The sequence below is a fragment of the Astatotilapia calliptera genome, chromosome 1 (assembly GCF_900246225.1).
Source record: "Astatotilapia calliptera chromosome 1, fAstCal1.2, whole genome shotgun sequence".
In the NCBI taxonomy this organism is placed as follows: domain Eukaryota; kingdom Metazoa; phylum Chordata; class Actinopteri; order Cichliformes; family Cichlidae; genus Astatotilapia; species Astatotilapia calliptera.
The window spans coordinates 5534293-5550234 of record NC_039302.1 but is presented as its reverse complement, the minus strand read 5'-3'; the positions used below and the strand labels follow the sequence as shown (position 1 = coordinate 5550234).

At 41.1% G+C, this 15942-nt stretch overlaps 1 protein-coding gene across 12 annotated transcripts in view; it reads left to right on the top strand.

The window, feature by feature from the left end:
- LOC113012359 (C-myc promoter-binding protein-like) overlaps nt 1–15942 on the top strand; it is an 87087-nt gene that overhangs the window by 9418 nt on the left and 61727 nt on the right. For 11 of the 12 annotated variants that reach the window (XM_026153341.1, XM_026153107.1, XM_026153266.1 and 8 more), the window contains exon 2: nt 12577–12907. In XM_026153341.1, the coding sequence (XP_026009126.1) occupies nt 12597–12907 (311 nt within the window). In that variant the 5' untranslated portion in view covers nt 12577–12596. Of the gene's footprint in view, nt 1–5088; nt 5238–12576; nt 12908–15942 lie in introns of those variants that run through there. The other variant, XM_026152624.1, reaches the window with a different exon arrangement.

Here is a 15942-nt window from a genome sequence, read left to right as displayed (position 1 = left end):
CTCTTGATAATGATCTTGCAAAGAAAATAGAACTTTCATAGCACAGCCTCAGTACAAACATAAACCAAGTCAATTACAGCAAAAAAAATCTGTAAATGATTCTACAATAATTCATTCATCTAATATCCTACAGGCAAAACAAAATTTATTGTGTCAAATTAAGATTCCTTTATTCAAACAGCTTCTGAGGCTTCCAGCTTAAAACTTTTGATTTCAAAATTGGCATTGTAAGTCACACATCGTATTTAACCATATAACTAAACGTACTTATACAATAACCTACTCTAACAATAATTACAGTAATGCAGTATTCATGACAACCTGTGGGGCTGGTTGGAATCACACCACACCGTTTATAGCTGTAAGGTGATCTTTGTGGATCATGGATCATCAGTCTATCTGCAGGATTTGAAAAGTGTTAAAAAGAATTACGTCTCGTCTTGAGTAAGTATTAGTTGCATACACACTGGAAGAGATTAGCAGCAACACAGAGAGCAGATACTGGGGAATGTCACTGAAATTCAGCAACTTGTAGCAGTGACATACGAGATAACCCATGTATTAGCTATGCAAAAGTCACAAGCATAGAGTTAAACTGCACTCAGCTTTAAGCGTAGTGGCTGAGCAAATAGGAGCCAAGGATACTGCTGATTCGCAAATGATGTTAACAAAATAAAACAAAACAAATAACAAGTTTACCTGTGCAAACGTTTATTGGAATGCGCACGATGTGAGCCAGCTATCAGCTCTGATGTAGAACAAGCCAGGTCATATGTGAATGGGGCTTTTGAACTGTGCCTCAGGGGGCAGTTGAATCCTTTTTGGTTTCACTCAGTCACCAGTTGATGTTTAACAGTTATTGTTAGCATGCCATGAAACTCAGTGACTGTGACCAAGTGTCAGTTTTAGTGTTCCAGGTTCAGGTGACCATAAAAAACTGTTATCATTGTAATTGCTTCATATACCACTGGATAATGCAAGAAAAGAATAACCCCAGGCTGTGATGCATCCTCTGACTTTTCCATCATGAGTTCATCCTTTGGCTGGTTGGACTGTGAAGTGTTATTAAATGTATTCAGTAATGTATTAAAAAGGTATAAAATGGTGTTTGAAAATTCAGCGTATATATAACTCCTGTAGAAATCTTTATTTTGCTGCAATACAGTATCTGCTCTTTATGTTAACTGTCAGAGCCCAATCCTCCATCTTAGTGAATCGTAATGTTTTAACCTCCATTTGTGTCCAGTGTAATGTGTTCCTGGCTCAAAATAAGAGTTTAGAATCCTCCATTTGTCTCACTCTTTTTAGCACGTACTCGCTAAAATAGGTCTGAATAGCCCTCCTGGCTTTTGTAATTTTGTCCACCTTTTTTTCTATGTGTATGTCAACTTGGAATTAAAACAAGGTGAATGTCTACATGTTTAACTAAATGATGCTTCTTTGTATATTGCCGATTTTATTAATCTCTGAGGGAAAATTTGTTTGAGCTTGTGAAAACAAAAACCTATTTGCTGCTTAAACATGCAAACACACAAAAATACACCAATCTGACAAATTGTCACCTGCCTAATTAACAATACACTGTGTTGAAGAAGGGTTAATGGATAGCAGCTATCTCTTATGCATAATGTCTCCTCTCTGTACACACACATACACCCATTCACTTAGTCTAATTGCAGTTTAAGTGCATGTTCAGTGCTAGCTGTTTGGTAATTACAGTGACAGTGATTCCAGGAAGAACGTGCTTATCTGCCAGTGTGGAAGGTAGTATATACATTCTGGACAAACTTAAAATGATAAAGTTATTCATTTATCGGTGAGTATATGGTTTGATATTAGTTTTGGTGATTTGTATTCTTTTGATTGTTCTTGGAGTTGGAGCACTTGTAAAATGAAGAAATGTCAGCATCATACTCAGGGGTTTCAGGTGTTTACAGAAACATGAAACCGCTCATGTTGAGTTTCTCCGAGGCTGGTCGACAAGGTTAGGCAATAAGTAAGGTGTAGAGATTACAGTGGACGTGGAAAATGCTATTTCTCACAGAGGTTATCTTTCCTCCGCTATGTTACACGACCTGGATGCAGAATAGCCAAACGCCCACCCCTCTGGACTTAACTAGAAGCAGATGCTTGACTTCCTACTGGCTTGTGTTTATGTTCTCAAGCGCATTCCTTTTCACCTCCTCCACGTGTCTGCCCTGCTGTGGCTGTCTATGCTAGATGTCTATACAGCTGGAGCTGGTGTGCAGAGGCTGGCCCAATGGAGCCTCAATTGACAGAGGCCCTTTTCGCCAGTTTCATTGCTAAGTCTGGACAGCTGGAAATCGTTCCCCTGTCACGTTGCCTTAAACTAAATCCTTGTGCAAGGCCTGTTGGGCCTGGACAGCTTATCGAACTCCTCCCAGAACTCCTATTGTGATTACGAGTCAGCGAGTTTGGGCTGGGAAGCTTTGTCTATGTCTCTGGCTCCACGCCGGTCATGTGGCCAAGTTTGAATGTTCTCAGCCTGTGGTGCTTTTCTCTGATTCTTGATTACTGTCAAGAATCGGATAGAACCACAAAACCCAGATAATCTTCCTTAAGCTGACTCACAGCACAAAGTACCTTTAAAGCAAGTTAACCATGGCAGTACTCACAAAGACAAATAGCTTGCAAAGTCTTGGGAGAAATCGAGACATTTGTGATAAATGAACCAATGTCATGTATAATTCAGAAATAACATAAATACATTTTCTAGTGCAGTGAGGGGCTCCAGTGACCTTTAAAGAGATTTGTGGCCTAAACAATCTCTGCTTTTTATGATAGGAGGAATTGCTTGGACTTCTCTCTCACTGGGCGTTTACCTCAAGCTTTCCTTCCATGTCAGTCTTGCCAGGGGCGAAGTAGGGCGGCCAGCGAATTAAGATATTTGGATTAGGCCACTTAAATAGTGATGCAGTTTTTCATTCATACGCGCCAGCCGCCATGTGAGTCACAGCTCTGCATCTTTTGGATGCATCTCCCGTGGGGAAGTCCAGTGATCCTCAAAGCGGCTCGCATGCGCAAAAGAAGACGTCAAACACAACGCGCTCTGTTTAGACCCAGACCAAACAGTATTGTTTGACTGATGGCCCTTAGTATAAAGACTTGTTTCGGACTTTACGTTTCCCAATTTTGCTTTAAGTTATAAAGTTATTTTGTTATTTACAAATGGCCTAATAATTATCCTTATTGCTGTTTTAGAGAGGAGCGGTGCTTCAAATTATAGTTGGAAATGTCTGTCAGAATCTGCAGATTATACAGTACAAATAAAATGTTCACATTTCTCCACCGTTGTCTTCCCAACAGTTTCACTAACATCTACACGGGATGGCCAGGAAGCATTTGCGATGTCTTTTTGGGTGCTTCTCCGGCGCTGATAATTGGCGTCTGTCTTGTGTCAGTGACGTAAAAGATGGATTTAATGCAACATGACCATTCAAACAGCAGTCGCTTTCTAAAACATCAGATGTGTATCGATTCAGTACCACATAAAAAGTGACCCAGATCGGATTTGAAAATATCGGATTTGTGCCGTTCACACTGTTATACCATGATCGGATATGGGTCGCGTAGGGTCAAAAAAGTCGGATTTGATGAACTTTCGCCTGCAGTGTGAACGTAGCCTAAGTTTCTGGGCTTCACATCTTGGCAGCACCGCGTTTCATACTCCATAGATCCTCACAGCCACATTTCACTGATGGCTTCATGAAAACAGGAACTTATAAATAAACAAATGCTTCTTTCTTCTATTACCTGTGTTTCCACTGCTACTCAGTCAGCAGTGTCGACTTCTTCTATTCTTAAAATATAGGGCAGGCAAGGAAAACAATTGAGGCTCATTTCAGTGGGCGTCCGCAATAGTCCTACATATGCACTGTATATAAATGTAATCCTTATATAACGTTTGCCTTGATGTGCCATGATACTACTGCTTTGGCTTATATTTTTAGCAGACTGACAGCATGGCAAGGATGAGTGTCATTCTTTGGCCCGTCATGTGTCATTCAAACAGGGAGGTGACACTGCAGAGCTCTCTGCTTTGCACTCATGTAACTGAAATAAATTAGGTCAGCATCTTTTTTCTGTTACACTTTTGTAATAAGTGTGGAGTTAACTGTACTTAGTGAGTGATCCATGAAACAATACCCAAGTCTGGTTTATGTCAGTTGAGTCTCATGCAAAATCCTCCTGGGTCAATAAAACAGCGGTGAGAGGCAAGAAACAGGATAGTGGTTGGACTGGTTGACACTCTGTGCTATTCCACCCTCTTTTATACACGGTGCACTGGTTTGTACTGTTGCTCCACAGTAAAGAAAATCGTGTATATTGAGCATTTTAGCTTCTGCCTTTTATTTTGCCTGTGAAATGCGACATATATTTGCAGTTACATAGCATTTTTCTAATCTTACTGACTGTTCTAGATGCTTTAGACTGCATAGGTTTAACCATACACAATCCTCAGGAAGTAGTTCACCATTCTCACTGCACTTGTTGTGTTTGGATCACCACCTGGAAGTCCCATCCTTATCATTTTGTGGCAAAATGGCAGCCCTTAAACTTGTATGTCAAAGTTGTCGGGACCCAGATTTGGTAAATAGTGTAGGTGCTGTGTGGTGATGGTGTTACTGTGAGAGGGCACACAGTGGCATGTGCCACAGTTTGTGGCTGTACGCTTATGCACATAACTTCATATTTGCCGCATTTCTTCTTCATCCTGTCTGGCACCCCGTTAACCTTTCCACACATAGACACATGTGCACTTTTAAAGGCAGAGAGAGTTGTAAGGTATGAAAGTACAAAAGAAATGTGTGTTTGTGTCCCACTGCAGATTTCATTTCCAAGCAGCAAACTGCAGGGTTGAAAAAATAAAGTCGGTGCTTAGCTCTATGTGAGGCTGTGCAGTAACAATTTAAACCATTTACTCAAAGGTTCACTGTTGCAGTGGTTTCGTTCTACTGTCATCAACTCCCAAGTAAATGTTTCTGAAAGAGAAGTGAGCACATGCTCTACATCCTGTCCTCTGAGTGTTTCACCAATGTGTTGTAATGTGAGTGTCCCAGGAACATTTATGAGCCCGCTCTGTGTGTTGGGCAGGAAGTTGAAATGCAGACTGTGGTCTTGGACTCAGGATGCAGTGCAGATGTGTGGCCCTCGGAGCGGCTTTGGTCACTCTTTGTTTAACCTGTTCTGTTCCCGTTGATCGCCACCGCCTCAAGGTAAATATAACAGAACAGTCTCGACGCTGTCTAAGTAATGGAAGGACCACCTTCTGCTTTTGGCCAGACATCTCTTGGCACAGAACATCAGCGCTGCACGCTGTGGCAGCCTTCTCATTTGTTTCCCACAGTGAGAAAACAAGGAGGTATGATGCATTTTGTAATTCGAGTGTAAGAACTAGAACACAGTGAACACAGCATTTTCTCGCCATCTGTCAATAGCTGGAAGGGACGACCAAAAAAAAAAATCTCACATCGGCCTTTGTTTGCATATAAACTTTGCTCATTGCCCCTACAAAGATCATTACATGATGCCAATAAACATCCAGCTTTCTCTACCAAATGTTGTGCCCATAACAGCTAAACCTAAGTTAGAACTACTCATTAGGTTAAAAAGTCCTGCTCCATCTGCTTCCACTCTCCAAACTTTACTCCAAATCATTTAATATTAAAAGAAAAAAAAAGATTTAGTTGTTTTTTTATGTCTGTGGTTCTTTTCTGTCAGTACAGTGTCATGCGTCACAAAGAAATGTTTTGCGCAGATGTAAGAGGAGTCAGTGAGGCCAGAATAGGGAAAGATTTTATCACTTTAATCTCTTCTCAACTTACACTGTTCTTGCATGATGAGGTGAATAAGAAAAGTCCCTCGCACTGCTTTATGTAGTTTTAGTGGTAGCTGGAGTCTTGCTCACGTAGCATCACATAGACTAGAGCTGGCAGCTTTTTCACCTTTTCCCCTGAGCCAATGCATTTATACAAGCTGACACACCCTGCTAATTAAACCTCCCTTCCAACACCCTCTTACTGCATATGGTTGGAATCACAGGCCTTGTCCAGTTGAATTATTATTATTAAATTGAGCAAAACTCTTGGATTACACAATCTGGTTGCAATGAGATGCAACCGGGTGAGAAATAGTCCCTGATTGTGTTGCCAGCTAAGGGAATCTTTTTTCTTTTACAGAAATGTTGGCCAACTGTGCAAAAATAGGTCTTATATGAAAACCTTACAAAAAACTGTATCTGCTCACAGTTCTCTCACCTCCTGATTACAGCTGTCTTGAACCAAGTTTGTTTTTGTGGCTTTTCACAACTTACCAGGGAACTGCTGGTAAAGGCATTGTTTCACATTGACCTGCAGAGATGGGCTTGTGCTAGCGAGGCAGGCTGAGACTACATAGCCACAGTCCAAGGCTACCGAAAAAATCTGTCTAATGTAATTGTTATAATTCTCACTAGTATATTAACAACAGCAGTTCCCTGGGTGTGAGTTAAAACACTGTGTTTCTAAGCACCAAGATTATTTTTCTTTTGACAATAGCTGCAACCATTAAGTTAGATAATGGATCTTACTAGGCAGCTGTTCCTGTTAGCATTTTTACATATATAAAAGCACCTTTTAACTATAAAGTAGTTAAAAGTTAAAAAGGGAATAAAGAAGCTGGCAAATTTGACATCTTAATACAGTTGGATTTAAAAAAAATTCCGGCGTTATTTGCTAGTTGCAGTGAAAAGTGACAGGAAAGCGGAGGGAGAGAGAAAGAAGGGAAAGGGCCGTGGGTCAGATTCAAACCTGGACCCACCTTAGCTTCTAAAACAATGTAGCAGTGCATGTTAAATGATCCATTTTAAGCAAAGATTCAGCATCTGCTCCCTTTAGATGTGCCACAGTCTCACCTCACACTATTAAGTGTTTTGGTCTTTGGCCAAATGCAAATACACTTCACTCTGTGTCACTGATTCCACTAGGTTTCTTCTTCTTCTTTTTTTCTGTTTATGTGTTGTTGTTTTTTTCTTGAAAATGGGCACAACAGTCTTGAAATAGCAGAAAATCAGTAACCACTGTACAGGGAGTGCAGAATTATTAGGCAAGTTGTATTTTTGAGGAATAATTTTATTATTGAACAACAACCATGTTCTCAATGAACCCAAAAAACTCATTAATATCAAAGCTGAATGTTTTTGGAAGTAGTTTTTAGTTTGTTTTTAGTTTTAGCTATTTTAGGGGGATATCTGTGTGTGCAGGTGACTATTACTGTGCATAATTATTAGGCAACTTAACAAAAATCAAATATATACCCATTTCAATTATTTATTTTTACCAGTGACACCAATATAACATCTCCACATTCACAAATATACATTTCTGACATTCAAAAACAAAACAAAAACAAATCAGCGACCAATATAGCCACCTTTCTTTGCAAGGACACTCAAAAGCCTGCCATCCATGGATTCTGTCCGTGTTTTGATCTGTTCACCATCAACATTGCGTGCAGCAGCAACCACAGCCTCCCAGACACTGTTCAGAGAGGTGTACTGTTTTCCCTCCTTGTAAATCTCACATTTGATGATGGACCACAGGCTCTCAATGGGGTTCAGATCAGGTGAACAAGGAGGCCATGTCATTAGTTTTTCTTCTTTTATACCCTTTCTTGCCAGCCACGCTGTGGAGTACTTGGACGCGTGTGATGGAGCATTGTCCTGCATGAAAATCATGTTTTTCTTGAAGGATGCAGACTTCTTCCTGTACCACTGCTTGAAGAAGGTGTCTTCCAGAAACTGGCAGTAGGACTGGGAGTTGAGCTTGACTCCATCCTCAACCCGAAAAGGCCCCACAAGTTCATCTTTGATGATACCAGCCCAAACCAGTACTCCACCTCCACCTTGCTGGCGTCTGAGTCGGACTGGAGCTCTCTGCCCTTTACCAATCCAGCCACGGGCCCATCCATCTGGCCCATCAAGACTCACTCTCATTTCATCAGTCCATAAAACCTTAGAAAAACCAGTCTTGAGCTATTTCTTGGCCCAGTCTTGACGTTTCAGCTTGTGTGTCTTGTTCAGTGGTGGTCGTCTTTCAGCCTTTCTTACCTTGGCCATGTCTCTGAGTATTGCACACCTTGTGCTTTTGGGCACTCCAGTGATGTTGCAGCTCTGAAATATGGCCAAACTGGTGGCAAGTGGCATCTTGGCAGCTGCACGCTTGACTTTTCTCAGTTCATGGGCAGTTATTTTGCGCCTTTGTTTCTCCACACGCTTCTTGCGACCCTGTTGACTATTTTGAATGAAACACTTGATTGTTCGATGATCACGCTTCAGAAGCTTTGCAATTTTGAGACTGCTGCATCCCTCTGCAAGATATCTCACTATTTTTGACTTTTCTGAGCCTGTCAAGTCCTTCTTTTGACCCATTTTGCCAAAGGAATGGAAGTTGCCTAATAATTATGCTCACCTGATATAGGGTGTTGATGTCATTAGACCACACCCCTTCTCATTACAGAGATGCACATCACCTAATTGGTAGTAGGCTTTCGAGCCTATACAGCTTGGAGTAAGACAACATACATGAAGAGGATGATGTGGACAAAATACTCATTTGCCTAATAATTCTGCACTCCCTGTAGTGCTGGATCAAAGTAACATAGAACTAGGGCTGCCACGATTAGTCGACTAGTCACCATTACTTCCACTATCAAAATCGTCGAATAAGGAATAAGTAGTAGGATTTAAGAGTGTAATAACGGACTGAAACAGAAGATGGCAGCACTGCATGTACAAGGATGCCAGCTGCCGTTAAACCCCGAAGAAGAAGAAGCTGTGTCACTACCCGATCCGTACCGGAAACCCGATCGGTACCACGCATGTGCGAAAGGTGTCTACTTCCGGCCCAAGCAATTTATGATAGTTACGGGTTAGAGTATCTGTCAAGATGTTAAGGATATTAAGTATCGCTTAAATTGTTTGCAGTAATGAAACATTTCAATATAATGTAAACAAAAACGAAAAATAAAACGATAGTTACGCATCAGGACTCCCCGATCCTTACTGCGCACGTGGAAAGTTGGACCGTACAAATCGGGTCTACCCGGTCCGTACCGCTGATGTGCAGATTTATTCTTCTTCTTCTGTTTCGTTTAATGGCAGTTTACTCCCCAGTGTACGAGGATAACGCCACCTGCTGACTGAGCGAATGAGCCCTATTGTAAAATGAACTAGCGTCATTACAAATGCATGTAAATTTGATTTAGTGATAGTCGAGTGTGTTTATGCTTGTCTGTGTGGAGAGAATCGTTGGAATAGTGATGATGATGTCCGCTATCACTGTCAATTGTCAGGAAACACTTAATCTGGCTGATGAATCTTAACGTGACATATTACTAAGTCAGTATTATTAACTCTGTAATTAGGTGCCATTCTTCTTATTTTACGGCGCTGTTGTTCAATCTGTTGAGGAGAAAAGCATGAATTTGTTTGTATACAGATTATCCATTAAGTGTCCCGGGCAGTTGAAAAGGAGGCAGAGCTGTTGAGAAATGCTATGAGCTAACTGGGCGCTAACCGTGTCACTCAAATACATTAACTGTCGCAATGTTGGCAACGAGAGGAAGTGACGTAAGATTTGCGCATGCGTGGTACCGATCAGGTTTCCGGTACGGATCGGGGAGTGAGACGGTATCATATCTGTGTCCAAATTCAGGAACCACATCCTCCTGTGCCCGCATTTTTGTAGGCCGATTACGTTACAGCGACACGACAAAGACTGTCCAAATTCGACAAATGCGGCCCACAAATGCGCCCTTCATTTCCCCAGATTTGAATGGGTCGGGTGTATACTTCGTGGCCCAACCTATCCCAGAATTCATAGCATGGCCCTGCTCAGTTTTCAACAATGGTGGCTGCTAGTTAGTTTTAATATTACTCTTATTATTCTTTCTGGGTAACAAAATAAACATTTAACATATTTTCAGGCGAGAATGTAGCTGTGTAAACTTCAAATATCTGCTCAGTTTATCAAGACACCACATATTTTCAAAACGTCTGTTACCCGCCAGCTCGACAGCTAGCCGGGGTTCAAGGCTCACTAGAGCCGGTGAGAACACTGGACTCCCGGCAAATGGTTTTCAAACCCACCGCCGTCTTTCGCTACTCAGGTTAAACATGATATATAAGTCACTTAGATAACTTAGAAATGTTATTATTTGGCTTTTTTCAGTATTTTATTTGTTCCTGAGTAAAGCGGTTTGGCTGAGATTAAAGTGATAGTTTTTACACAGCTGAATAAACGTCATCTAAAATTTTCTCAGAGGTCAGTGTGCCATATGACTGCATTTGCAATAAATTTAATAACACTCTATATTAACAGTTATGCACTACATAGAACAGCTTTATAGAATTGTATTTTTTTGCAGATGTTGGCAGCTATCAGCGAATAATTTTCAGCTATTTTGAAACAAAAAAATACACTTTTTTATCCATAACAAGAACTCCATAACAGCAAATGAACTGTACAACAAAAAATACAAATGCTATTTATGGTCTCCTCACAACAATGATAAGAAAAATGAACTGGGCCAATATGGCATGTTTGTTAATACAGCGATACACATGTTAATGTGATCTCTGGTCTCCCACTCAGAGACACAGGTCTCTGAGTGTCCAGCATTCATGCTGTATAGAAACTCCATCATGCTAGCTAGTACGCAGTAGGGCTGCTCGATTATGGCAAAAATGATAATCACGATTATTTTCACTGAAATTGAGATCTCGATTATTTGACGATATTTATTAACAATAACAATGTATTGAATAATGACTTTAAAGATTGTCAAAAAATAATATAAAATAGTGTGCAAATACTGATAACAGTGCAAATGTTTGCAAAGTTCACTAAACATAGATGTTTACATTTTTCATTTATTTTTTATATTGCAGTGTTGCTCTGTGGTGCAGCTACGACACTGTAGTAAAGTTTACACACTATGTCTACTTGATCCACGTCTGACTCCGCGAACCCATAATGTTTCCACACCACTGAAGTTTTTTTTACCTCTCTTTTCAACCAACGGCAGTCACTCTCCTCTCCAAATGACTTCTGCTAAGCTTTCCGAGCTTCCGTCGGGTCCTCTTAATCAGCGGTCCCCAACCCCCAGGCCTCGGACCGGTACCGGTCCGTGAGTCGTTTGGTACCAGGCCACGAGAGTTGAGGCTCAGGTGTGAAATGTATGGTTTTCAGGGTTTTTATCGGTTTTCAGCGTTATTTTGTTATCGTTTTTATCGTTTACTCGGTTTTCCTTGGTCTTTTCACGTGTGTTATGAATAAATTTTCTTTTTTTCGGTACCGGTACTAGTTTCATTTTGTTGTATTTATCCGCGACACCTTAAAGGCCAGTCCGTGAAAATATTGTCGGGCATAAACCGGTCCGTGGCGCAAAAAAGGTTGGGGACCGCTGCTCTTAATTGTTGTGACACGTGTTCGAAATGCAGAGAGGTGCGCTCGATTTGCCACACGGAGCAGCGCGAGAGTAAAGCACGAGGGAGGGGCTAATAATCGGCTCAGTCATTTTTAAAGATCGCTGAAAGCCCAGATCGTAATCGAGATTAAAATTCGATTAATTGAGCAGCCCTACTACGCAGTACGAGTTATTGTAACTGACTGTAAAAACTCAGCACAACGAAAATAAACTACACCTAAACTTGGTTTATATCTGACCCAGATAGACTGCAGGTCATAACTTCATACCTGAAGTTCAGTTAACCTCATGACAGCTCATGACAGAGGTTGAGGTTTGTATGCTGGTAAACATGTGCAACTCTGTAATTTGTCAGTTGCAGAGGATGTTTTCTTTATCTCTAACAAAAGGCATTTCTTTAGTTTATATAACCATATCATTGTCCCTTTGAGACTGTGCTGCTTCAGTAAATGTAGATGATCTTATTGAGTCTGAGCATGCCCTTCTGGGCTAGATTAAGAAAACTACTGTTTGGCTTTTATCACACAGGCTTAATAGGCTCTGTAATATCACAAAGCTTGTAAGCTCAGGTTTATACGTGGGGGCAGTCTTTAATTAAGGTGGAATGTGTGAAGAAACACCTCACTGCTCCCTGTTCAAAATGCACACTCAGGTCTGTGTAGCTAGCCAGAGTTTCACTCTTTAGAATTAGAGTAAGGTTGAAAAACCTCAAGACCAAAAATGTTATGCCCTCATCACATCCACGTGTGTCCTTGAGCTGGGACGCTGAACCTTCCGCTGATTACGTGACCTGGCCAAAGACTGTCAGCTAACTACCCAAGCTCTAAATGGCTGCTTCATTATATAGCCTCTCTTCCCCACATTTTTGCCCTCTCTTTCCATTTGCCCTTCTACTGGCCTCCCTTTAGAAAGATTTATGGCTGTCAGATTTTTTTTTTCATTTTAAAGCCAGAGCAAGGATACAAGAACCGTCTGTACCTGCAACCACAACGAAAATTAATCTCCTGGTCTGTCTCTCTCTCTCTCTCTCTCTCTCTCTCTCTCTCTTTCTCTGTGTCTCTACCCCTCTCTTTCTTTTTCCCTCTGAAGGTAGTTGGCGGGGATGGGAAATGATGGAGGACAAAGGCCCTCGTGTAGCCGACTACTTTGTGGTGGCTGGTCTGACGGACCCGTCCAAGCCGTTGGACCAGGAGATCCACTTTGATGATGTCTGCCACAAGACGGCCAAGCCTAAGGCACCCATCACAGATGTGGCAGTGGTGATCCGCTCAGTGGGGGAGGAGGTGCCGCCAGGGTTCACATGCATAGAAACAACACCGACAGGCCAATCGGCTGATCTTAACAACGGCGCCCTCATGGCGCCGCAGATCTTATTGTGCTACAGGCGAGGTCGTGACAAGCCACCACTAACCGACTTGGGGTAAGTAACCAAAGGAGGTTGCCTTGTTTGTAATTAAACAAGGCAAAGCACAACATTGTCTTTATTTCCAAAACCTTTTCTATAGCTGGGCTAACACCACTTTGAGTCTGCATTTGGCTGTTTAAGTGAGCTTGCTAACATTGTCAGGGACTACATTTACATGCTGATGCAAAGCAGGTTAAAGCTTGGTGTCCCAAACGTGGATTTGGGCTAGTCTGAGACTAAAGCTTTTCAGTGGAGGTGTTCATTAAAGTATTTCTCTTCTTGTGTAGGCCAAGAATTAACCTGCCTGCAAATGCTTTTGTAAATGCTCAGATGTCAATTTTACTTTGCCATCAAAATGCAAAATCAGAAAGGAATTTATGATGATGATGATGATGATGATGATGATAAAGCTAGGGATGGGAGGATCCAGTCTGGAAGCAATTCATATTACCACTGAAGCATGGAAAAGTGTCACCTTGTCAGGAAAACTGGAATAGGCTGCAAAAACCAAGTGGGACAGATTATATAAATGCATGTAAAATAAAGAGATCCAGTTCATCCTCTGGGAGACATAAATATCTGTACATTAAAAAAAAAGAGAGTTGAATTCTGCCGCAGAAAGAAGGTGAAAAAGACAAATGGGAAAGTGTTTACACTTCTCTTTTGAAATAACAGCACGTGCTTTGTGAACATTAGAATAAATTTATGAAAATGTAAATTGAGTCACTTTTGCTAGGATTTAGGATTTACTCATTAAATTCACCAGCTTGACAGAATTTTCTAAACACCTCGGATGAATGACTGTAATGATGTGCTGACTCCAAGCCTGCCCAAGACATGCAGTGCTGTTGTTTACATATGCAGTACACAATCTCGTTTATTATTCATCTTACTTGTTGGAACCATTCCAGGAAGCAAATTTAGCAAATTTGATTTCAACTCTAAACTCGAGTTGATTCACTCTTTTATGAGAAACTCTGAGTCTGATCATGACCAGGGATAAGTTGGCTATGTATGTTAACTCTCTGTGTGGAAAAAAGGGGAATTGGCCTACAGTACTGTGGCTATGCATAAATGATGAGCAGAGATTATCCCTGGATTAGATTTAAAAAAAAGCGATATAAAAGAAACAGTCCATTTTTCATCCATTCCAGTTCTGAATGCATGTCAATGTGAAGCAGTGACATTTATCTTAAAAATCAGCAGGGAAATATAAAATAAGTTAAAATGATTCTATTTTCTTTGCTCCAATCAATTATCATTTACCCAGTTAGATTAAAAAAAAAAGCTGGAATCCTACTACATTTAGTTTTTCACACCATCTTTTAACTTTTAAATGTCCTTTTGGACTCACAAATCTTGCATGGCAACATTTAATGATTCTATTTATGAGGTGTGTAAATATTTCAGCATTAAATGCTGTTTGAACACATTCGGACTGCCTGCACCCTGAATTCAAAATCTCCCTTTAAACTACATTGTTAGTACAGTTTAAGAATCTTTAAGTTGTTTCAGCTACACCGCAATAATCCTCACCTGGATATATTCATATAGTCACCACCATATGTTGTAATTGATATTGATCTGAGTGCAGAGGAACTGGCTGACAACCTGACAGTTGCCTTATTGTCTTTACAGTCACAGAGCTTTATAAAAAACAGCTTATAAAAACATTTTTGTCCTTGTTCTTTGAGCACAGAGTGATTAATGTTTAACTGGAAGTCATCCTAGGAAAAAAACAACAACTTAAAACTGCTAATTGATGTATTGCCATATTTGCTTTGGTATCGACTGAATGAATGATGATATGCATTGACGCAGCCAGGCTAAGCATGAGAGGAGTCCTAGTTCAACAACAAAAAATTAAAAACCTGCCAGTGTGCAGTTTAGCTTCATGGAGTCTGTTAACCTGGTAACTGGCCCAGAGTTGAAGCTGGCTCTCGCTGAAACAAAAACTAAATTCCCCTCATTTCACAGTTAACAAACTTTCTGGAGAAGCCCTATTTAAGATCAGTTGCTGTTATCAGGAAACATTGTGGTTGTTCTTCCTGTGACTGGCAGCTTTCTACCAGCTGTGAAAAGCGGCCCAAAAAGCTGAAGTGCTCTCACGTCAGAAAATGCTCTGCTCTGCCCTGGAATCCTCCTTGGTGGCAGTTTTCCGCAGTAGTTGCTTTCAGCCATTGTGATTTTACCAACAGAAAAGTGGAAGCGAAGCACCGTTAGAGGTGTCCTCTTCAGCAGCATCTTTTCAGCTGTGTGAATTCAATACTGTTTGCTGAGCACTCCCATACTAGGGGTGATGATGCTAAGGAGGCTCTCACTGGCCTCTGACACTACACAGTGCAGTGCTTATCAGGCACTGACAAAGAATGTGCTCAGACAATATCAGCAGCTTTTGTGTGCTGAAAGCCCAAAGGGTCTGCACTTCCCAGACACTGGCAACACTAATGGTTACTGAGGGCTTATGTGGGTGAACAGGTGTAGGCACTATTTGCATGCAGTTTTACTCAAACATTATATTTTTTGCTGGCACTGTCTGCAAATGGAAAAAGTGTTGTGTATGTGTGGCAATTTAAGTTTTTCAACGCACACATTTTGACTCATGACAGCAGGAAAGCCACAGGTAGAACTGTTAACTATTATTCATTAATTATGCAATCTCTCTTCAGTAACCATCACATATAATACCACACCTTGGATCGTTCTCTCCTAAATAAATGTAATTGTTAATATTATTGACTACAAGAAGCGGTAATTGTAAACAGTGCTCAAAATGTGTGCCCTGAAAAAGGTCTATAATGAGGATTAAAAAGGGAACATACGGAGCTTCATCGTCCCATCCATTTTCTTCTGCTTATCCAGGGCTGGGTCATGGGGGTAGTTGCCTAAGCAGAGAAGCCCAGACCTCCCTCTCCCCAACCACCTCCTCCAGCTTGTCCAGGGGAATACCAAAGCACTCCCAGGCCAGCTGAGAGATATAATCTCTCCAGTGTGTCCTGGGTCCTCCTCCCAGTGGGACATGCCCACAACACCTCACCCAGGAGGCATCC